Source organism: Coregonus clupeaformis, unplaced genomic scaffold, assembly GCF_020615455.1.
Source record: "Coregonus clupeaformis isolate EN_2021a unplaced genomic scaffold, ASM2061545v1 scaf0101, whole genome shotgun sequence".
NCBI lineage: Eukaryota > Metazoa > Chordata > Actinopteri > Salmoniformes > Salmonidae > Coregonus > Coregonus clupeaformis.
Window position 1 is genome coordinate 314,353 of NW_025533556.1, and position 24,587 is coordinate 338,939.

The 24,587-nt window shown below is 45.5% G+C and overlaps 1 protein-coding gene across 2 annotated transcripts in view; it reads left to right on the plus strand.

Moving 5' to 3' along the window:
- The window catches only part of LOC121552212 (cyclin-dependent kinase 19), a 79,519-nt gene extending 55,771 nt beyond the window's left edge, over positions 1–23,748 (plus strand). The window contains exons 6-13 of one of the 2 annotated variants that reach the window (XM_041864952.1): positions 6,247–6,378; positions 14,468–14,611; positions 14,877–14,946; positions 15,133–15,205; positions 15,429–15,526; positions 15,841–15,919; positions 18,076–18,303; positions 20,514–23,748. In XM_041864952.1, coding sequence (XP_041720886.1) covers positions 6,247–6,378; positions 14,468–14,611; positions 14,877–14,946; positions 15,133–15,205; positions 15,429–15,526; positions 15,841–15,919; positions 18,076–18,303; positions 20,514–20,630 — 941 coding nt within the window. In that variant the 3' untranslated portion in view covers positions 20,631–23,748. The remainder of the gene's footprint in view (positions 1–6,246; positions 6,379–14,467; positions 14,612–14,876; positions 14,947–15,132; positions 15,206–15,428; positions 15,527–15,840; positions 15,920–18,075; positions 18,304–20,513) is intronic. The other variant, XM_041864953.1, reaches the window with a different exon arrangement.
- Positions 23,749–24,587: the final 839 nt, after the last annotated feature.

A 24,587-nucleotide genomic window follows, 5' to 3' on the forward strand; every position in this document is an offset into this window, starting at 1 on the left:
ATTATTAATAATAATAATACGCATAACAATAACAATAGTAACACAGTATTTTAGTTCTCAGTGTTTATTATGATTTTAGTGGCAAAGCAGAATAAAAAAATCAAAATATGAGGTTAACTCCCAGCAGAGCCGCAAGTCCAACGGGTATATCCTCTGGCGTGTTGATGTTCTCCTTATCCATAGCCAGAATGATTTTGCAGTGCATGGTGATTGAACAGGTTTCCTGTTATATTCATCAGAGGTGTAGGGAGGGTGAAGTCTGTGAATCCCAAAAATAGTAATTATACAGATAATTAACAAAACATGCACACGACAGTATTCAAACCTTGGTTTTTGTGGTGAATGTGAATGAAAAAAAACAGTTTTGATAATGGTTTTCATACACATACCTTGTCCATAATGTAAGGCCTATGGGCTATTCATTGAAGAGGTAAGGGAGGAGGATGGTAAATGTGATCTGCATAACATACCAATAAGAATAGCTTTGTATGCCTCCTCGTCTGTATACCTGCAGACACAGACACAAAAGTGAGCAGTTCAGTCATCTGCACCCAATACAGCTAGCCTTCAACATATTCTTATAGCATACATATTCTTACCTCTTTGTTGATTGATATCCATTGAATTGTATCCATTTTATGTTTTGCACAAATATGAAATTATAGATGGTACCATCATAAAACAATATCAATTTAGATCATACAAGGGACAAACCTTACCTTAAATTGAAGAGATCTTTACATTTTTCAGTTAAGTGCCTGCACCTGCTGTCCTTTCAAATCAAAATGTTTCAGTTGGGTTCCTGCAAGAACCCCCACCAACTAAGGAGGTTCCTCGATGAACCCCACCTCCTATGGGGTTCTTGGAAGAACATTTTGGGGGCCATTTTCAGTGCCAAGAACCCTAAGGTTCTTAGAAGAACTTTGAGGTTCTTAGAAGCACCCTTGTTGAACCCCTACTTTTTAGAGTGCAGGGACACAGGACCAGGCAGAGGGGCTCAAAATGGCCACATCACACAGATCACTAATTTAAGCTAAATAAAGATAAACACGTACCTTCATAATCAAACAGGTAACCTTCAACGAAGAACTTGTAGCCTTTATCAAGCTTCGATCTTGAAGTAAGGGACCACTTGTCAGCAAGTCGTTCTACGTCGTTAAGTCGTATTGGTGGCAGATGTGAAAGGGACTGGGTGAACTCCATAATGATGTGCTACTAGCTAAGCGTTCCTAAGCGACACCGGATGTAAACATAACCTGCATCGCGGCAGAACGGAAGTTGTCTGACGTCACGTGAAAAGGGCCTATTGCATAACCCGCTCCCCAGCATGGCACTGTTCTGGGATGATGTCACAGGTCTGCAGTGCCGGCCGGACTCTATTTATAGCCTAACCCTGAGAGTCTAGCATTTGTGCTAAGTTATTGTTTTAGAGTCACTGAACCCCCCTGATGACTGCTGCTCAGGGATGTCTGGGTGTCAATGACAGTGTGACACCCACCATACCAGACCACCAAACTTCACTTCGGGTCCTGCACAGACACAGAAGACCTTCCCATAAGACTACAAACAGAAGACCTTCCCATAAGATTACAAACAGAAGACCTCCCCATAAGACTACAAACAGAAGACCTTCTCATAAGATTACAAACAGAAGACCTTCTCATAAGACTACAAACAGTAGACCTTCCAATAAGACTACAGACAGAAGACCTTTCCATAAGACTACTGTGAAGGAACATTTTATGTTTGTGCTTTTCTAATAACCAATTTGACTGGGTTCATGCAAGTGACTAATTGATTGATGATCGTGGACTACAGGAAATGGAGGGCCGAACACGCCCCCATTCACATCGACGGGGCTGTTGTGGAGCAGGTTGAGAGCTTCAAGTTCCTTGGTGTCCACATCACTAACAAACTTCCATGGTCCAAACACACCAAGAAAGTCGTGAAGAGGGCACGATAACGCCTTTTCCCCCTCAGAAAACTGAAAAGATTTGGCATGGGTACCCAGATCCTCAAAAAATTATACAGCTGCACCATCGAGAGCATCCTGACCGGTTGCATCACCGCCTGGTATGGCAAGTGCTCGGCATCCGACCGTAAGGCGCTACAGAGGGTAGTGCGTACGGCCCAGTACATCACTGAGGCCAAGCTTCCTGCCATCCAGGACCTACAGTTGAAATCGGAAGTTTACATACACTTAGGTTGGAGTCATTAAAACTTGTTTTTCAACCACTCCACAAATGTCTTGTTAACAAACGATCGTTTTTGCAAGTCGGATAGGACATCTACTTTGTGCATGACACAAGTAATTTTTCCAACAATTGTTTACAGGCAGATTATTTCACTTATAATTAACTGTATCACAATTCCAGTGGGTCAGAAGTTTACATACACTAAGTTGACTGTGCCTTTAAACAGCTTGGACAATTCCAGAAAATGATGTCATGGCTTTAGAAACTTCTGATAGGCTAATTGACATCATTTGAGTCAATTGGAGGTGTACCTGTGGATGTATTGCAAGGCCTACCTTCAAACTCAGTGCCTCTTTGCTTGACATCATGGGAAAATCAAAATAAATCAGCCAAGACCTCAGAAAAAAATTTGTAGACCTCCACAAGTCTGGTTCATCCTTGGGAGCAATTTCCAAACGCCTGAAAGTACCACATTCATCTGTACAAACAATAGTACGCAAGTATAAACACCAGGGGACCACGCAGCCGTCATACCGCTCAGGAAGGAGACGCGTTCTGTCTCCTAGAGATGAAAATACTTTGGTGCGAAAAGTTCAAATCAATCCCAGAACAACAGCAAAGGACCTTGTGAAGATGCTGGAGGAAACGGGTACAAAAGTATCTATATCCACAGTAAAACGAGTCCTATATCGACATAACCTGAAAGGCAGCTCAGCAAGGAAGAAGCCACTGCTCCAAAACCGCCATAAAAAAGTCAGACTACGGTTTGCAACTGCACATAGGGACAAAGATCGTAGTTTTTGGAGAAATGTCCTCTGGTCTGATGAAACAAAAATAGAACTGTTTGGCCATAATGACCATCGTTATGTTTGGAGGAAAAAGGGGGAGCTTGCAAGCCGAAGAACACCATCCCAACCGTGAAGCACGGGGGTGGCAGCATCATGCTGTGGGGGTGCTTTGCTGCAGGAGGGACTGGTGTACTTCACAAAATAGATGGCATCATGAGGAAGGAAAATGATGTGGATATATTGAAGCAACATCTCAAGACATCAGTCAGGAAGTTAAAGCTTGGTCGCAAATGAGTCTTCCAAATGGACAATGACCCCAAGCATACTTCCAAAGTTGTGGCAAAATGGCTTAAGGACAACAAAGTCAAGGTATTGGAGTGGCCATCACAAAGCCCTGACCTCAAACCTATAGAAAATGTGTGGGCAGAACTGAAAAAGCGTGTGCGAGCAAGGAGGCCTACAAACCTGACTCAGTTACACCAGCTCTGTCAGGAGGAATGGGCCAAAATTCACCCAACTTATTGTGGGAAGCTTGTGGAAGGCTACCCGAAACGTTTGACCCAAGTTAAACAATTTAAAGGCAATGCTACCAAATACTAATTGAGTTTATGTAAACTTCTGACCCACTGGGAATGTGATGAAAGAAATAAAAGCTGAAATAAATAATTCTCTCTACTATTATTCTGACATTTCACATTCTTAAAATAAAGTGGTGATCCTAACTGACCTAAAACAGAATTTTTACTAGAATTAAATGTCAGGAATTGTGAAAAACTGAGTTTAAATGTATTTGGCTAAGGTGTATATAAACATCTGACTTCAACTGTATATACTAGGCGGTGTCAGAGGAAGGCCCAAAAAATTGTCAAAGACTCCAGTCACCCAAGTCATAAACTGTTCTTTCTGCTACCGCACGGCAAGCGGTACCGGAGCGCCATGTCTAGGACCAAAAGGCTCCTTACCAGCTTCTACCCCCAAGCCATAAGACTGCTGAACAATTAATCAAATTTTTACACTGCTGCTACTCCCTGTTTATTATCTATGCATAGTCACTTTTCCCCTACCTACATGTACAAATTACCTCGACTAACCTGTACCCCTGCACATTGACTCGGTACCGGTACCCCCTGTATATAGCCTCATTATTGTTATTTTATTGTGTTACTTTTTTTAGTTTGTTTATTTTCTACTTTAGTTTATTTAGTAAATATTTTCTTAACTCTATTTTCTTAAAACTGCATTGTTGGTTAATGGCTTGTAAGTAAGCATTTCACGGTACGCCCAGAACATTGTTTTGAGAATGGAAAGGGATATCTCAGTTTTAAGGTCTCAACTTGGAGAGAAGAAGCCTCCTGAGGTATTGGTCGGTCACATGCATGAACCAAACGTTAATTATGAATTAATGATGAATAATGAATAAGCTAAATCATGCAAATATAACTAACGGGACTGCCCCAGCGGTGCTCACTTCAGACCGGTACTTTATGCATCTAGGTGTGACCTCTCCAGCTTGCAGTTAATAAAGAATGATTAATTTAAGATTGACTTCAGGTGTCCCTGGTGGTAATTGTCACGACACTACAAACATAAGACCTACAGACAGAAGACCTTCCCATAAGACTACAATCAGAAGACCTTCCCACAAGACTACAAAACATGATATAGACTCCAGGTGCTATGCAGATCTGGCCCATAAGATGACTTACTGACAGCATTGACATAAACACCAGCCATGCAGCATTGTATATGTTGATTTCCCCGCTCTTGTGAGAGAGGAAAGGCAGTGGAATTCAAGCAGGGTGGCTTTGACAAGCTATACATTAATCATGGTACAGATGTAGGATCTTAATTTGATCAACCTGTTGCAGGAGAACCTTCATGCAATGCAGAAAATGTAAAACTTGTAGTGTATTTGAGGTTTAAAAATGCTTCTGATGTTTGTAATTTCCACTTAGAAATGTCAGACTTGACTTCGTTTCAACCTCTACAAAAGCTTATTCGCGTTCCATTTGCTGTAGCCTGGAATAAAGTGGGCAGCCAGCGTCTTCTCCAGCCAGGGGATACCCATGGTGATGGGTTCTTGCCGTCCCCTCCACTCTGGTAAAGGGAAAATACGATTTTGCCGGTTCCCTTGCCATTAGTGGTTCGTCCCAGGAGCCTCCTGCATAATTATCCAGCAAGGGCATGGCGGGAGTTATAGGTTCCGCCACTTTGCGTCGCTGAGCCCAAGGCCCGCCCACCATCATGTCAGTATCTCTGGCTGGAGGGCAGGGGGATCCCGAGGCGTCTGGCAGCCCCCTAGATAAGCCCCGGGAAGTCGGAGCGTAGGGAAGTTGACAGAGCGGACGATTGTTCCGAGGAGAGGTCGGAGAACTCTTCCCTCTCGTCGATGTCACTGCCACACTCACCCTCCCCAGGGGGGAGTGGAGGCCGTGAGCTTGGGTCAGTGGAGTCGGCTCTTTGAAAATAGCGTCCTCCATATCCCCAATGTTGTCAGCTTCATCATCTCCGGAAGAGCCCTCAGAACCTGAGAATGCGGAGATAATGCTTTCGAGGTGGACCTCCACACCGAAAAACAGCAATCGTTCCCGCCGCATCTTGGAGGATAGCAGGACGCAGCTGACGCATTCTGGGGGTCCTGGATGCAGTCCCTGGCGTGCTGTGGGCCCAAGCAAACGAAACACAAGTCGTGTGAGTCCACAGCCGCCGAGAGAGAGGAACAGCAGCATTGAGCTCTTAAAAGATTTTGGTGGTGGCAGGATCGTCTTAAGGCTTATCTTGTCATCCAATTAATGCAAATGTAATACACATAATAATTCACATTTCCTGTTGCTGCAGGATTATTTTCCTGCTGTGGCAAACTGGCTCAAATTAAGATCCTACATCTGTATGGCTTGCTCAACAGAGCCAGGGATCCTTCCTGAAACCAAACACTACCTCCTTCACTGAAATCAAATCAAAGTTTATTCATCACGTGCACAGTTTACAGCAGGTATAAACGTTGCAGCGAAACGCTTACATGCCAGCTCCCTCAACAGTGCAGTACAAATATCAATATCAATAATAATCAGTCTAATAGCAGGTCAAACGCTGCTTGGAATGCTTGTGCTGCCAGTCACTATCAGGTCTCTCCTGATAAGGCTATCCTGGCTTAAGACAGGGAGGGTAGAGTAGCCTTGGGTTCAGGCCGCCCTGTGTTTCACTGTCATTCATTCACATTGATACTATGTTGTGTTTCCACCACTATCTTATTCACGTTTTAGCTGACATGGGCTTCGCCAGACTCTTCAACTCTCCTCTCAAACCGCTGGCGGACCTTGACCCCGTCGTGGTGACATTCTGGTACAGGGCCCCTGAGCTTCTGCTAGGGGCCAGACATTACACCAAAGCAATCGGTGAGTCGTTAGCCTTAAGGCAAGAGGTACATGCATCAAAATACGTTTCAGATAAATTATTATGTAACCTGATTTATTTTCATACAGAAGGTACAGACGTTGAAAGAAGTTTCAGATAAGTTATTGTGTAACCTGAATTATATTCATACCTAACACATGCTTCCTATTTTGTAACCAAAGCGCAGAGATTAGATGGAAATGAATTGAAAACCAACCAGCACAGGCAGGCCAGTAGAACTTTGCTCTTTGATTGTTTACTTAGACAATATTTGCATTTACTCTCATTACTGTATGCCAGCCTCAGAGCCATATATGGTCCTGTGTGGCTCAGTTGGTACAGCATGGTGCTTGCAACGCCAGAGTTGTGGTTTCGATTCCCACGGGGGACCAGTAAGAAAAAGGACGAAAAATGAATGCACTCACTATTGTAAGTCACTCTGGATAAGAGTGTCTGCTAAATGACTAAAATTTTAAATATACAGCTCTGGTCAGACTCAGCCTCAGTATACGTGGACATTCACAGATACCATGTGGGTGTCGTTGACAGCTAGGGCCTGACAAGCAGTGTGATACATGGTCTTTATCTGTATGAGGGGTATGTCTTGTTGTGTATAATTAGCTAGACGACATCCCTAGCAACACGCAGGCTCAAACACTCTTACATTCCTATTTATAAGGCCATTTTAGGAATACTGCCATTTTATCTATCCTCTCTTCTAGCTTGAAATGAAAATGCATACATGCTCGGATCTCAGTCTTGTTTTATGCTAAGAGTCCCGAAAATTAGAACCGAGCATAGAAAAAGGTCATTTTATTACTCAGCCCCCTGGTCTTGGAATTCCCTCCAAGCCAACCTAAAACTAAAGGACCTGTGTCCATGGAGGAGTTCATAGTCCAAATAGATGAACAGGTTGTTGAGACAGTCACAACTTTGCTTTGTCCTATGGAAGGAAGCATGTTGTTTTACAGATTCATTGTATTATTTCACACACACCACACACATGCCTGCATGCACACACACACATCCACTGTTTCTTTGCTGTTGTATTTGTACTGTTGCTGTGACGAGTACTGAGTATACGAAGAGGCAGGATGCAGACGCAGGAATTAACAAGGTCAAGGTTTACTTAACAAAGAGAAATAACAAAGATAGCGTAAACAACACAAAGCTAAACAATCACTCACAACATCATCCAGAACAGTCCAGGGCTAAATAGGTGTGGTGATGAGATGATGAGGTGCAGGTGCGCTGGAGGTGATTAGGGTGCGTTGGGTTTCCATTCAGGTGTTGCGCTCAGACCGGTGGCTCAGTAGACCAGAATGCCGGAGGGGAGTAACGGGAGGAGACGTGACAGTCCCCCCCCCCCCTGGACGTGCAGCTCCAGCCGCTGGATGTCGCTGGCCAGGAGGACGACCCCGAGGACGAGGAGCGGGCTGGTCAGGGCAGCGACGGTGGAAGTCCCGAATTAGGTTGGGGTCCAGATCGTCCCCAGCTAGAACCCAGCTCCTCTCCTCAGGACCATACCCCTCCCAGTCCACCAGGTAATGGAGCCGTCCCCCACGGAACCTGGAGTACAGCAGGTCGCTCACCGCATATGCCGGACTCCCGTCAATGTCCAGGTGCGGAGGAGGCGTACCCCGGGGGACGGCATCCGCCAGAGGACCAGGAACCACCGGCCTGAGGAGAGACACATGAAAAGTGGGTTAGACACGGTAGTGAGGAGGAAGGAGCAGCCGGTATGATACCTTATTTATCCGCCGGAGGACCTTAAACGGCCCCACAAGCCGGGGGCTCAGTTTCTTCCAGGGCAGGCTGAGAGGGAGGTTTTTTGTGGACAGCCAGACACGATCCCCAGGCTGGAATACAGGGGCCTCAATGCGGTGGTGGTCGGCTTGGTCCTTCTGCCGACGAATGGCCCTCTGGAGATGGACATGGGCGGCGTCCCACACCTGTACGGCCCTATGGAACCACTCATCGACAGCGGGAGCATCGGTCTGGCTGGGTGTCCAAGGGGCCAGGGCTGGCTGGTACCCCAGGACGCACTGGAAGGGAGTGAGCCCCGTGGAGGAGTGAACGAGGGAGTTCTGGGCATATTCTGCCCAGGGAAGAAACCTCGCCCACTCACCCTGCCGGTCCTGACAGTGGCAACGAAGAAACCTCCCCAAATCCTGGTTCATGCGCTCCACCTGCCCATTCGACTGAGGCCTATACCCAGAAGTGAGGCTGGCCGTGGCCCAGATCTTCTCCAGGAAAGCCTTCCACACTCAGGAGGTGAATTGGGGTCCACGGTCCGAGACGATGTCCTCCGGAAGTCTATAATGCCGGAAGACCTGTTGGAACAGGACCTCAAAGACCTGGAGAGCAGAAGGAAGACCAGTTAGTGGCAAAAAACGGCATGATTTGGAGAACCAATCTACGACCACCATGACTGTGGTGAAGCCGTCAGAATGTGGAAGGTTGGTGACAAAGTCTATGGATAGGTGTGACCAAGGTCGCTGAGGCACTGGGAGAGGAACTAGTTTGCCTGCCGGGGCGTTCCGAGGTGTCTTCGTTTGGGCACATACGGAACAGGAGTTGACATAGTGGGAGACATCAGAAGCCAAGGTGGGCCACCCGTATTTTTGGGCCAGAGAATGCAGGGTGCGCGTAATACCAGAGTGTCCTGCCGTAAGGGTAGTGTGCGCCCAAATCAGCAGGCAGTCACGGACACTGGTGGGTACATACACGCGCCCCGGAGGGGCGTTGGCAGGTGCTGGGTCCTCCTGAGCCGCCAGGCGAATGTCTTCGTCCACATCCCAAACGACAGGTGCAATGATGAGAGACGAGGGCAGGATAGGACCCCCCAGATCCTTCCTTTCTCCGGTATGGTGGATCCTGGAGAGTGCGTCGGCCTTCACATGCTGGGATCCTGGGCGGTAGGACAGAATGAATTGGAAGCGAGTGAGAAATTGGGCCCACCTAGCTTGACGAGAGTTCATCCGTTTCGCTGCCCGTTTGTGCTCCAAATTCCGGTGGTCAGTAAGAATCCGGAATGGATGTACTGCGCCCTCCAGCCGGTGTCTCCATTCCTCCAGAGCGAGGACCACCGCCAACAGCTCCCTGTCTCCAACTCCATAGTTCCTCTCTGCGGGGGTAAGCTTTTTAGAGAAAAAGGCACAGGGATACATTTGCTCTGGCTTACCGTGCCACTGAGAGAGGACCGCACCCACGCCCTTCTCCGATGCGTCCACCTCCAGGATGAAAGGACGAGATGGATCTGGGTGTTTTAGGATGGGCGCGGTGGTGAACCTCTCCTTCAGCCTCTTGAAGGCAGCGTCAGCCTCAGGGTCCCAGGCCAGCTTCTGAGACCCACCCTTAAGGAGAGAGGTGAGCGGGTCGGCTATGGAGCTGAAGGACCTGATGAAACACCGGTAGAAATTGGCAAAGCCCAGGAAGCTATGTAGGCCCTTGATGATGGTGGGAACTGGCCATGACCTGACGGCGTCCGTCTTCACTCCTTCCATGAACACCCCGTGAGGACTGATCCTGTATCCCAGGAAGGAGATGGCCTGTTGGTGGAATTCACATTTCTCCCCCTTCACCAACAGGCTGCTCGAACGTAGCCGAGTAGATCACGATATCGTCGATGTACACCACCACCTGTCTAATAAACACGTCATTGACGAAGGACTGGAACACAGAAGGTGCGTTGGCGAGGCCGTAGGGCATGACGCAGTATTCATAGTGGCCTGAGGTAGTGCTGAATGCCGTCTTCCACTCGTCTCCTTCCCGGATTCGGATCAGGTTGTAGGCACTCCTCAGGTCCAACTTGGCAAAGTACCGGGCCCCTCGTAGCTGCTCGATGGCCGACGGAACCAGAGGGAGGGGGTACTGGTACTTGGTGGTGACTGTGTTCAGCACCCCTGTAGTCAATGCATGGTCTCAGTCCGCCGTCTTTTTTGGCCACGAAGAAGAAGCTGGCAGAGGCAGGAGAGGTAGAGATTCTGATGAACCCCTGTTTCAAAGGTCTCCGCCACATACTTCTCCATGGCCTCAGTCTCCGCCATGGAAAGGGGGTAAATGCGACTCTTCGGGGGGTGTTGTCCCTCCAGCAGGTCAATGGCGCAGTCCCAGGGCCTGTGAGGAGGGAGACACATAGCATTTAATGAAGAGAAGACATCGGAGAGATCTGCATACTCACGTGGAATGTTGGGCTGGAGGGCGGACTCCGGACTCTCCGCTGACGTGGAACAACAAACCACCAGCAGGAAGGTCTTCTGGCATGAGGTAGACCAAGCTGTGATCCTCTTGGTGCTCCAATTGATGGTGGGGTTGTGTAGTCTGAGCCAGGGCAATCCCAAGACGATCCGGTGAAGGGGTGACGTGACGATGTGGAATGACAGCTCCTCGTGGTGCTCCAGTAGTGTGGGAATGGAGATGGGGAGAGTGACGTGCGTAATGATGCCTGATCCAAGGGGTTTATTGTCCAGTGAGGTGACGTGTAGTGGAGAGGGCAGTGGCACGCTGGACAACCCCCATTCAGAGACCAGCTCCCTATCTATAAGGTTCCCTGCTGATCCGGAATCTATCATAGCAGTAGAAATGGAAGAGAAGGAATAACTAGACACCGTTATGGGAACTAAAAACAATGGTTTTGTGATAGGAGCTGACGTAACACTCACGGAGCGGCGTCGGGAGTCATAACGCCTAGATAGGGAGCCACCAGGAGATCTGTGGTCCGTGGTGGTGTAGGGGGTGCTGCCCACCTCCATGGGTGATGACTCGGAAGCAGGGCGCCTTCCATAGCTCAGATGGGGTGAGCGTCAAGGCTCCGGGAGGTGTTGGGAACGCGGTCTCTCTCTCAACATGTCGTCAAGACGGATGGACGTGGTGATAAGGGTATCAAGGTCCATCTCGTCTTCCCGACATGTGAGTTCCGTCTTGATGTCCTCCCGTAAGCCTCTCCTGAAGGCCGTGCGCAGAGCACGCTCATTCCAGCCGGAAGACACCGCCACCGTGTGAAAGCTCAGAGCGTACTCAGACGCGGGCCCCTCTCTCTGTTGTAGATGGAGGAGACACTCACCCCCATCCTTTCCCTCCGTGAGATGATCAAACACTGCCCTGAACCGAGCGAGGAAGGTGGGGTAGGGTAGTGCCACTGCCTCCTCTCCTTCCCAGACTACCGTGGCCCAATCCAGCGCCTTTCTTTTAAGTAGTGAAATCACCAGCGCTATCCTGGCTTGGTCAGATGGATATGCCCCAGGCTGACAAGCCAGATAAAGTGAAACCTGTAGCAGGAAGCCGCTACATTTAGTAGTTTTACCGTCATAGCGCTCCGGTAGGGCGAGGGTTCCCGCAAAAGTGGGTGATAGCACGGGAAGAGGTGGATTGGGGGCACTCGCCGCTCCCTGAGGTGGAACCGGAGCACTGGGCAGATTATGCAGAGTTTGGAGCACTTCCTTCATGGCGGCGTTCAACTGGGCAAGCCGCTGCTGGTATAGGTCGAGGCACTGGGAAACTCCTGCTGCATCCATTTTCGTGAGGTGTGTGATTCTGTGACGAGTACTGATATACGAAGAGGCAGGACGCAGACGCAGGAATTAACAAGGTCAAGGTTTACTTAACAAAGACAAAGAGAAATAACAAAGATAGCGTAAACGACACGAAGCTAAACAATCACAAAGAACAGTCCAGGGCTAAATAGGGGTGGTGATGAGATGATGAGGTGCAGGTGCGCTGGAGGTGATTAGGGTGCGATTAGGGTGAGTTGGGTTTCCATTCCGGTGTAGCCGAGGTGGTGCGCTCAGACCGGTGGCTCAGTAGACCGGCGAATCAGAGCGCCGGAGGGGCGCAACGGGAGGAAACGTTACAGTTGCCAGTCTTCTGTCTGTGTTTTTGTCTTTTTTGTCTTAAATGGAATTTGTTCTTAATTGACTTGCCTGGTTAAATAAAGGTTAAATAAAAAAATCCCTGGAATACTTGCCTGGGAATGTCAAGTATAACTGACATACAGTGGGGAGAACAAGTATTTGATACACTGCCGATTTTGCAGGTTTTCCTACTTACAAAGCATGTAGAGGTCTGTAATTTTTATCATAGGTACACTTCAACTGTGAGCGACGGAATCTAAAACAAAAATCCATAAAATCACATTGTATGATTTTTAAGTAATTAATTTGCATTTTATTGCATGACATAAGTATTTGATACATCAGAAAAGCAGAACTTAATATTTGGTACAGAAACCTTTGTTTGCAATTACAGAGATCATACATTTCCTGTAGGTCTTGACCAGGTTTGCACACACTGCAGCAGGGATTTTGGCCCACTCCTCCATACAGACCTTCTCCAGATCCTTCAGGTTTCGGGGCTGTCGCTGGGCAATACGGACTTTCAGCTCCCTCCAAAGATTTTCTATTGGGTTCAGGTCTGGAGACTGGCTAGGCCACTCCAGGACCTTGAGATGCTTCTTACGGAGCCACTCCTTAGTTGCCCTGGCTGTGTGTTTTGGGTCGTTGTCATGCTGGAAGACCCAGCCACGACCCATCTTCGATAATCTTACTGAGGGAAGGAGGTTGTTGGCCAAGATCTCGCGATAGATGGCCCCATCCATCCTCCCCTCAATACGGTGCAGTCGTCCTGTCCCCTTTGCAGAAAACCATCCCCAAAGAATGATGTTTCCACCTCCATGCTTCACGGTTGGGATGGTGTTCTTGGGGTTGTACTCATCCTTCTTCTTCCTCCAAACACGGCGAGTGGAGTTTTGACCAAAAAGCTATATTTTTGTCTCATCAGACCACATGACCTTCTCCCATTCCTCCTCTGGATCATCCAGATGGTCATTGGAAAACTTCAGACGGGCCTGGACATGCGCTGGCTTGAGCAGGGGGACCTTGCATGCGCTGCAGGATTTTAATCCATGATGGTGTAGTGTGTTACTAATGGTTTTCTTTGAGACTATGGTCCCAGCTCTCTTCAGGTCATTGACCAGGTCCTGCCGTGTAGTTCTGGGCTGATCCCTCACCTTCCTCATGATCATTGATGCCCCACGAGGTGAGATCTTGCATGGAGCCCCAGACCGAGGGTGATTGACCGTCATCTTGAACTTCTTCCATTATCTAATAATTGCGCCAACAGTTGTTGCCTTCTCACCAAGCTGCTTGCCTATTGTCCTGTAGCCCATCCCAGCCTTGTGCAGGTCTACAATTTTATCCCTGATGTCCTTACACAGCTCTCTGGTCTTGGCCATTGTGGAGAGGTTGGAGTCTGTTTGATTGAGTGTGTGGACAGGTGTCTTTTATACAGGTAACGAGTTCAAACAGGTGCAGTTAATACAGGTAATGAGTGGAGAACAGGAGGGCTTCTTAAAGAAAAACGAACAGGTCTGTGAGAGCCGGAATTCTTACTGGTTGGTAGGGGATCAATTACTTATGTCATGCAATAAAATGCAAATTAATTACTTAAAAATCATACAATGTGATTTTATGGATTTTTGTTTTAGATTCCGTCGCTCACAGTTGAAGTGTACCTATGATAAAAATTACAGACCTCTACATGCTTTGTAAGTAGGAAAACCTGCAAAATCAGCAGTGTATCAAATACTTGTTCTCCCCACTGTATATTACTCAATAGAGCCCTCCAGGCCAAACCGAACAGGGCCTTCGGGATGTCTGTCATCACAGATACATACAGCGTAGGGGGTCTACACATTACAGCCTGTGACTGTTCAGTCTCTTTAGTGTGAGAGATATTTGGATACATCTTCAAGTTTAGAGGAGTTTAGTTTTTCTATCTTTTTGTCTCATAATACACAGTGTACCTATTGTTTTCTGTGTCCTGTAGTGGAGAAATAAAAACATTCTCACGGCCAGATAGACCTTAATAATGCCTCTGTGTCTCCGACAATGTTTTAATCCTTCACTCTGTTTCTCCACAATGGGACATATAATACAATGGTTACATTGTTTCCAAACAGAGTGAAAGATAAAGACATTGTCACAGACAGATAGCCCTTGATTGCTGATGCCTTTGTGTCCGTCCCTGCTAAGGTCAAAGGTATAGGCCCAGACCACTCAGTCTAATTGCTAACTGCTTGTCTGTCCGATGCAGACATTTGGGCAATTGGCTGCATCTTTGCGGAGCTGCTGACATCGGAGCCCATCTTCCACTGTCGCCAGGAGGACATTAAGACCAGTAACCCTTTCCACCACGACCAGCTGGACAGGATATTCAGTGTCATGGGCTTCCCAGCAGGTCTGACCAGCACGCACACACACACACACACATTAATGATAAGACCATGTGAAACGCGCAGTAAAAGCCCAGTTACATTCTCACGGTCATGAAAGTCATGACGTATACTATGTCATCATCAACCTTGTCCTCCTTGTCATGTGCTTGTTGTCATAGCTACAATATGTACATTAGATTACATTATCCTCTGAAGGCAGCATGTGCTTAGTCCAAGTATGGTGGGGTTAAAGTGACTGATTTTTTTCTGTCTGTTTGAATTGGTCAGATAAAGATTGGGAAGACATCAGGAAGATGCCAGAGTACCCCACCCTTCAGAAAGACTTCAGGAGAACGACGTGAGTGGAGAAAGCTTGACATTCTGACCATACCTGGGCTTTCTTGGCTGTCAAAAGATACCTGAACCTTTTACACACATCTAACATCACATTTCAACCTTCTCTCTCAGGCTGACAGCATTTTGAGACTATTCACTTGCTTTAAGATGTCAGTTTTTTCCTTTGCTGTGCTTCACCCATTCACAGGTATGCAAATAGCAGCCTAATCAAATACATGGAGAAACATAAAGTCAAACCTGACAGCAAGGTTTTCCTGTTGGTAAGCACACCTTCTAGTAACCATTAGATGCTTGAACATAAGTGCCAGTTTATGAAGGGCATGCTACCGTATCTACTCAACCACACCATAGGGTGATTTATACTGGAGAATATAAGATAACAAGGCCCAATCTAGATATTAGTGCTGTAAAACCAATAAGCCTGGGCTGGCTGATTGGGTTTGCTTGGCACCACTAACCCAGTGTTCATTAACCACCTTTCAGCTCCAGAAACTCCTCACAATGGACCCCACCAAAAGGATTACGTCTGAACAGGCACTGCAGGACCCATATTTCCTGGAGGACCCCTTACCAACCTCAGAGTGAGAGCTACTGAACTTCATTTTCCAAACACAGTCATGATCATAGCCATCCTCTCCACACATTCACCATGATAAATCTGTCTGATAAACTAACAGTGGAGATTGTTGATTCAGTTAACTAAAAACAGCCCACTTCCAATTTAATTTTATAGTCATAGTCTGGTATTTGAATTTCTAGTTTACTGTTATTATCTTGAGTGTCCTGGTTGCGTTTTGGTTTCTTGACATCAAGAATAATTGGTCTTTGTATGCACCACACTCAGTCTGTTTTTTTTTCTGATTGTGTGTATCCCTCGTCTCATTCTCTCCTGTAGTGTATTTGCCGGATGTCAGATACCTTACCCAAAACGAGAGTTTCTAAATGAAGACGAGCCAGATGAGAAAACAGAGAAGGTAAATAGAGGTGAAATGCTTTGGGCTATAGACTAAGAGTGTAATACGGGGATATGCATCGAGAACCCCCCACAATTCTGAGCCTTCTTTCTCCATATGCTTTTATTAACAACTGTCATCGTGCTGTCTGAATTGACCCAAAACACCTTAATAAATAGACCCAAAACACCTTAATAAATAGACCCAAAACAACTTAATAAATAGACCCAAAACACCTTAATAAATAGACCCAAAACACCTTAATAAATAGACCCAAAACACCTTAAGAAATAGACCCAAAACACCTTAAGAAATAGACCCAAAACACCTTAATAAATAGACCCAAAACACCTTAAGAAATAGACCCAAAACACCTTAAGAAATAAACCCTAAACCTTAATAGAAACAGTATCACATGGCTCAGTAATGGAATGTCAGCCCAGCAGAAGGGGTTTCATAAGGTTATTGAAAGGGTAAGGGTCCATTGAAAATGAGCAGTCTGGCCTAGGGTGGTCTGAGCCGCTGCCTCCGGATCACATATACCGCTGCAGCATGGATTCGAATCCGGCCCCATCTTTACTGTATACCTCTGTCCTATCCAATAAACAGAAAATATGTGAGGAGTGGGACTGCCCCAATCCTTTAAAATAAGGGAGAAAGAAACAGTCTGTCAGAAGAGAGAAATACATACCAGGGGATAATAATGATTAAGGACAAGCTGCACAACAGCAGCAGCTGCAGCCAGCCCCACAGGTCCAATCACCTCTGGAGGTGAACGTCACTCAAGTTAGCCCGTCCCCTGATAGCACATCGGCTAAACAAAGAATATAAAGTTTGTCAGGTGGTGGCCTTTAGTTCATGGGACACCATGGATGAGTGAGATATGAATTGAGAGGGAACCCCAGGCCTTCTCTGTCATACACTTTCTCTATGCATATCTCACTAAGCTCTCGACGCGTATCTCACTAAGCTCTCGACGCGTATCTCACTAAGCTCTCGACGCGTATCTCACTAAGCTCTCGATGCGTATCTCACTAAGCTCTCGATGCGTATCTCACTAAGCTCTCGATGCGTATCTCACTAAGCTCTCGATGCGTATCTCACTAAGCTCTCGACGCGTATCTCACTAAGCTCTCGACGCGTATCTCACTAAGCTCTCGACGCGTATCTCACTAAGCTCTCGATGCGTATCTCACTAAGCTCTCGATGCGTATCTCACTAAGCTCTCGATGCGTATCTCACTAAGCTCTCGATGCGTATCTCACTAAGCTCTCGATGCGTATCTCACTAAGCTCTCGATGCGTATCTCACTTGAGGTAAAGATCACTAACGTGGAGCCTTTCCCCTGATAGCAGATAGGCTACAGGAGGCTTTATTTGGGCCATAGTGTTACTGATCATGTAGGCTGGCTGGTATCAAACACCATGTTGTGAATATACCAGACCCTATTGAAAGCAGGTGCTTGTATGATACCGAGCCAAATCAGTGTGTATTGTGGGTAAAGGGGAGTGTATGCATGTGCTACAGCCAGAGAAATACCAGTCCTCTTCTTTCTGCGAATCCCCGGCCCTGCATCAGACTGGCAGCTGTTGTCAAGTAGGCAACACCTGATACAAGTGTTGCCTCAGAGCAGCCGTCAGGAAGGCTGCAGGGCCTCTGTGCCAACCAGGGCCCATAGGGTATGAGAGGGATTGTTTTAGCTGACCCTAATGTTCACGTGTCTCAGCCTCGTGGTTTTGGAGATGTTGAGAAGTGGTAAGCTGGGCTGAAGGCTCAGAGCGTAATTCTTGTAAATCATTTCAGCCCACTGTTTATCAGGCCCAAACAAACACCACAATACTGGGAACATACTTCCCAGTTCCCAAATACTGGAAACAGTGACCATGATTGATCAGTGAGCGATTGTTCATTTGGCTGTTGTTGAACAGTGATGTTGTCTTGATACCATTTATTGAGTGAGCAGTTTCCATAGTGACCTTATTTACAATGTGTATGTATGGAATATGTTTTGTATGGATAGGAAACTGTGAGTATGTTGGTGCAAAATGGGAGATTACAACAGAGTTGTACTCCAAGGAAACTGTTAGTATGTTGGTGCGCATTGGAATATTATTACAGTCTCCATCTGTTACTCTGTATCTGTCCAACTGAACATGAATGTGTTTGTCCTCCATCAGAACCAGGCCCAACAGCACCAGCAGACGACAGCCCAGGCCCAGCAGCAGAGTGGCACCCAGCAGGCTTCTAACCAGCAGAGTTCTACCCAGACCAACGGCAACGCAGGGGCCACTGGAGCCAATGCCGGGGGAGGCCTCCAGCACGGCCAGGACCAGGGGCCCCCGAACAAGAAATCTCGCATCGGGCCCTCGGGAGCCTCCTCAGGCACTGGGGTCCACCAGGTTCAGGTTTTTACGGCCTTACACACATCCATAGTATTACTGTCCGTTTTTAATTAAAAGGAGATGGAAGGCGATGACCGCTTCAGTCACCAACGGTTTATCACTTGTGGTTGTTGTCTTTTGAGGAGCATGCCTACAGCATATTCGTTATCTAGGGTTGACTTATTCAAATTTGCTTAATCCAAATACGCCCTTGGAGGACCCAGAACTAGTGCCATCAACAGTGTTCCTTTATTAATGAATAATTTGACTATGGAGTAAAAATGAATGGCGGTGAACTTTGCCCGAAAGAGCCCTCAAGGTTTAAAACACGTACAGATGTGTACAGCAGAGTATGTCAGGAACGTGCAACACATGTTGTGTACGGTCAGTGAACAGACACAACCCCCTCAACTCAGACAAGAGCGGAGCATTGTGCTAGCTAGTAGGATTGCAGGTCATGTTATATCAGGATGATAATGTCATTCCTCCAGTTCACACTAGCCTGCTGATAAAGGTGAGAGCAAAACAAGCTGCCCTTACTGTTGTTCCCCCTCTTGGCGCCTGCTCTATCTTTGGCTGTGCCCCTATCATGGGGTGTGAGAGAGAGAGAGAGAGAGAGAGAACGAGAGAGAGAGAGAGAACAGAGAGAGAGAGAGAGAGAGAGAGAGAGAGAGAGAGAGAGAGAGAGAGAGAGAGAGAGAGAGAGAGAGAGAGAGAGAGAGAGAGAGAGAGAGAGAGAGAGAGAGAGAGAGAGAGAGAGAGAGAGAGAGAGAGAGAGAGAGAGAGAGAGAGAGAGAGAGAGAGAGAGAGAGAGAGAGAGAGAGTAGTTTGAGCGAGTTAGTAAGTGAGAAGAGAGGGACTATGAGCATGAGTGACAGAGTGGAGATCATGGTACAGAGGAAGGGAGAGTGTATTACATATGAGAAAGGTGAGATAAAGGTGATCTCCCTGTTGTCTGGATCTCAATGGTGTTCTGTGCAGAGGTGTCTCCTGGCTAGGCCCGGGTCGTGTGAGGTGCTGGACTGACTGACTGACTGACGAGGTGCTAGGCTATATTTAGCAGGGAGCTGAGGCTGCATGTGGACAGCTGCTGGACTCTTCAAAGTCAAGCCTTAGCAGAATGGATGTATAAATATCCCCTTGCTTTCTGGATGGGCAGACAGAGTGGACAGAGAGTTAGCTTGCTGTGGCGTCACATTCAGCGCCCTACTTTCCCCCTCATTGATCACTCTCCCCGAGGCTATAGTATCCTAATGTGCACAACTCGCTCACCCTCTCTGCCTGTGAGTGTAGATAGATAGACTGCTAGACAGGCAGCGACTTGTAGGTTGTGGTTGGAGATGTATGGAAATAGTTTGGCCGATGTCTCCGTACCTCAGAGGTTTCAGCCATGTTCTGCTCATATCCCCTCAACCTTCCATCCAAGCCCGCTGGGTCCCAGTCCAGCTGTAGGTCCTCAGGGCCTCTCTGATGGCTCAGAAGAAATGTTTCTCATCTAAAGACCAGTGACTTCTGCCTTTTCTTGCCTTTTTAAGAGGACATTTGGCCTTGGGCCCAGTCTGAGTTGGTTAGAGTGAGTCACGGCCAGGCAAAACTCAGTCAGTAATCAGTCATTGATTCCGAGCCTGCTTTCTTCATAGCAGTAGTGTAAGGTGTTTAGTTAGCCCTTCTGTTGACGTCTATTAATAATATAATAATATGCCATTTGATGTGTGGCTCAGTCCCCCTTTGACCCAGATCAGTAATTCATTCAGACCCCAAACACAGGTCTTCGCCATCAGCCACTTTTGATTTTATTTGACTCAGTCGTTTGATAGACAGTATACTGTTTAGGATATAGAATTGTAGGTCATGGTACTGTAAATAACTCGGAATTGGGTCTGTAGTCTGGTTAAATCTGTTAGAAATCCATGGCGGTATGTTGGTAAGCACTACAGATCTGTGGCTATGTACGTCATGCTTTTCTATTTGACTCGTTCTTGACCTATAACTTATTCAGACAGCTTTACAATTGCAAACATTGCCAACAAAAGTAATGTCCCTCCCACAAGGTCTCCTAAGGTAAAGTTATGGAGTAATTTATGTTGTATAAGTTTTATTTTCAAACCACATGCAAGGTCGAAATAAACAATGCCATTTTTCCAGTGGTGTTGACTGAGAAATAATTCATGACAAATGTGGTCTCTAGCCGTCAACGGTTTACTATTTCCTCTTCATTCTTCTCTCCACTTCAGCACTCCAGCTCCCGCCTTGGTTACCAAAGCAACGTCCAAGGTTCCACTCAGTCCCAGGGATACTCGTCGTCCTCCCAGCAAAGCTCACAGTACTCCCACCAGCCACACCGCTACTGAGGCTCTTAGAACAGGCCAGGGGCCTCTCCCAAACCAACCTTAGCATAACCTCTCACCTCCCACTGGCCAAGGTATTGCTGACTCCTCGTCCTGATCACACCTCATTATGTGTCAGATCATTCCAACAACACAACAGTCACTCCTTCTCCTCCTTCATGTCAGCCCAACTACACTGAGTGATCCTGGCCTCACTTCCACCCAATGCCCTCACACTTACCCACCCGAGGACACAATATGAAGGCCAACTCAACATAGGAACCAAAAACAAACCCTGCCTCCTTGAGGGGTAGGACAAGATTTTTGGATTATCATCAAGTGACAAAATCGGTTGATACTAGATTATAAGAAGGAAACACGTCAGGTGTAACTGACTACACACGCCTGACTACAACACAAAGACTATGAACCATGACACTTACAAAAAACATGTTCTTCAAGAGGAAGAATTGCAGCTCTGTTCATATATAAATATATATAAATACTGTATAGCACCTTTTTTTATTTGTTTAACAAGAGACTTGTTTTTGCTCGTTTGCTCTGTAGAGTTTAAATTGACTTCGATCGTGGATGTTTTTGTAAATATTGTTTGATATAGAAAAAGATGGAATGAAATGGGAAAATAGCCCTTTACTGTTATCACTTTCCTGTACAGTTATTTACCCTGGATATCTGTTGTATCCAGATAACAATCAAAGCAAAAGGAAGAAAATTAGCCTTTCCTGATGACAAAACAAGACAGAAGTCTTCTGAGAACTTCTATTCTCCCCTTGGCTTGGAATTACATTTGTACAGAAGAAAGTTAGCTCTTTAGCTGATGTGATTGCAGGGAACTACGAAATACACTATTATATCTTAATCTTGTTATAAAAAGGTTTATGTTTTCTACTTTTAAGCCTTTTGTTTTTCTAGATTTGTAGTCTGAAATTCTGCATTGGAAGGAACCGTTTCTCAACCTTTCTTCAGTCTGCAGCAAGTTATGTAAGCTCTAATTGTCTCCAGCATCTCTAGGTACCCCATGTCACCTGACCGATAAAAACTACCAAGCTACTGTTTTACTATGGGTCGTGTCCATCAAAGGAACATTTGTTGGTGAATCTGAATGTTCTCCTTTCTGGGCAGAGGTGTTTGAGTGTGTGTGAGGTGCTCGTTGTGGACACCTTGGCTTGACAGGTCTTACCATGGACACAGACGTCACTGAAGGTTTTTTATTTTTCTAGCTTTTAATGTCTCATTATTGCCCTTTACATGTTCCGTTTGTAATTCCTCTTATTCAGTCAAAGGACTGCACTGCTGAACGGATCTGCAAAGAGCTGGAACAAATATGGGAAGTATTACGCCCCAGCCTCTTCAACTCCACACCCCTGGTTGCACACTGAGTATTAACCCAGGTAGAGAAATGGTTTCTTATAGTATTTATCCTGTGAAAAATAGTTGACTGGATCTGCACTGTGTGTGCGCGCCCAAACACACAGATACTGTAGATGGACACGGGATAAGGCAGCCACTTCAGCTTCTTCTGTGACTAGGGAAGGGATGTGGAAACATTGACATCTAGTGGCCATAGACAGAACCGGATCTCTTGTGCAGGGATGGTGAAAATGTATTGTGTTCAGAATATGTCACAAGGATCAAGGTAATCTTTATCAAGACCTTGCATTAAGATTCTTTAAACTGCCTTTTGTGATGTTCAAAAACAGCGGCCGTGTTCAACTGGCATATATTGATGATGATGATGATGATGATGATCATCATCATCATCATCATCAACACTGTCCTTTTGTAGCCTAAGGAGAGAGACTCTTATTTTGTTTTCTATAGTAAGAAAATATTCACAGCAACAATACAAGGTACTAACATGTATTTCACAACTGATAGACTGCTCTCTGTGAAGCTGTTTGCTAATGACAGTGATACTGCACAGTTCTTCAGTGATTGATTGGTCTGTCATCTCTGGCCCCGTCAAACAGGTGGATTTAGAGAGCCCCTCGTATTGAGAAAGCTGCTGTTGATCACCGTCTGTCTGTCTGTCTCCTTCTCTCTTCTCACACACCAGATGTCTTTCACAGCACTCCCAGGTTACTTACTGTACTACAGTATGTCTTATGTGTGTTGAGGTGAAGGCCAAAACACTAGATGAACAAAAGGGACTGCTCACTCCTTGTTCAAGATGAGTTCCCAACAGTCGCCCAGAATATTTTGTATGTCGGACTGGCTCTCTATTTGATGCTGATACAATGTAACTGTATTGGTTTGGGTTTGAATTTCTCTTTTTCTATTTCTGTATGATCTGGCAGGCACACAGGCCCAGTGGATTAACAACAGCCTTCCCAGAACAGTGGTGTTTACTCGGGAACAAAACCAGCAGCTATTCAAAGGTTTTTTCTCTATTTTTTTCTATTGGCGCGTATTTGAAGTATAGTTGAAGAGAATTGAGGATACATTAGATACTGTTTCTCAATTTATCTCTACAAAAGCGAGGTATCAAAAGTATTATTAATTGTGCGGCTCCATCAAGTGATAGTGGGGCAAATAACTGTCAAACAGTTCCTATGCAAAATCAAAGAGAGAGGTTTTCACTTGTGCAATGCTTCAGTTTTACTATGAGAGCATGCCGTTCAAAGTTTTCTTATTGTTTTAAAAATGATTGGGATATCCATTCCGCAATGTAATTCTAATATTGAATATCGTAATTGAAGAAGGCATTCACTTGTTTCTTACAGCACTGGTAATTGTACTCTAAATGAAATATTGTAAAGAAAAGAATGCATATATATGGATAGTATATGGGTTGTTCCACGAAAAGAGTGCCTTTTGTGTCCCTTTGATATTTTAAGTAGAAATTGTGCACCAATATTTGATTTTAAAAGCCTGCTATATTAAATGAAGTGCCCTTTAATATAGACCACATGTACAATTCAATCAATCTGATTTTTTATATGAATAAAGGCTTGCTAAAGTGTCCCTCCGTCAACCTTGTGTCACTTATAGGAAGATTTCAACCCACTTAATCAAAAAATGTCTCCAAGTTTCACCATGATTGTAACGCCCTAGTTATTTTGTTGCTTTGACAAAGTAATTTCAGAATATTATTATTTATTTCATGTGATTAGTCCCTCATTTTAAGGTCAACCCTGTTATGTGAACTGAACTCTCTTTTTAATATGGTGAAACTATTCCTTTTCAAAACAAACATTGAACATCTAATAGTCAAATCATAGTGTAAAATCAGGTGATCTGGTTCTACTCTTTTTGGCCATTTTCTGTTGTTTTGTGGTGGAAAACTGAGCGGGTCGAGCATAACACGTCAACCCTGTTACCCATAGATAGACAGGCTAGAAATGTTTTAGCAATTTCTTATTTTTTTTGTGAAGATTGCATTTAATTGCCACTCCACATGCAAACAACATGATTCCATTCCCCCTGTCACGATAGGATTTATGGCTGATTTAAGATGAAATTGTCAACCCTGTTACGGTCAACCATGTTACGGTCAACCGTGTTACTTTATTTGGCACTTAATATGCACTTGTTATAGCTATAATTTTGAGATGGGAAAACAAATTGTTCATGAAGTTGAACATGTGCTCTCTAAGACAGAATGTTACAATTAGGTGAAATCCAACCAAAATTTGACCAAGTTACACTTCTCAAATGGCACCGAATTGGTGGAACGACCCATACATTATACAATCATATATATATATATATATATATATATACAGTGGGGAAAAAAAGTATTTAGTCAGCCACCAATTGTGCAAGTTCTCCCACTTAAAAAGATGAGAGAGGCCTGTAATTTTCATCATAGGTACACGTCAACTATGACAGACAAAATGAGAAAAAAACTTCCAGAAAATCACATTGTAGGATTTTTTATGAATTTATTTGCAAATTATGGTGGAAAATAAGTATTTGGTCAATAACAAAAGTTTCTCAATACTTTGTTATATACCCTTT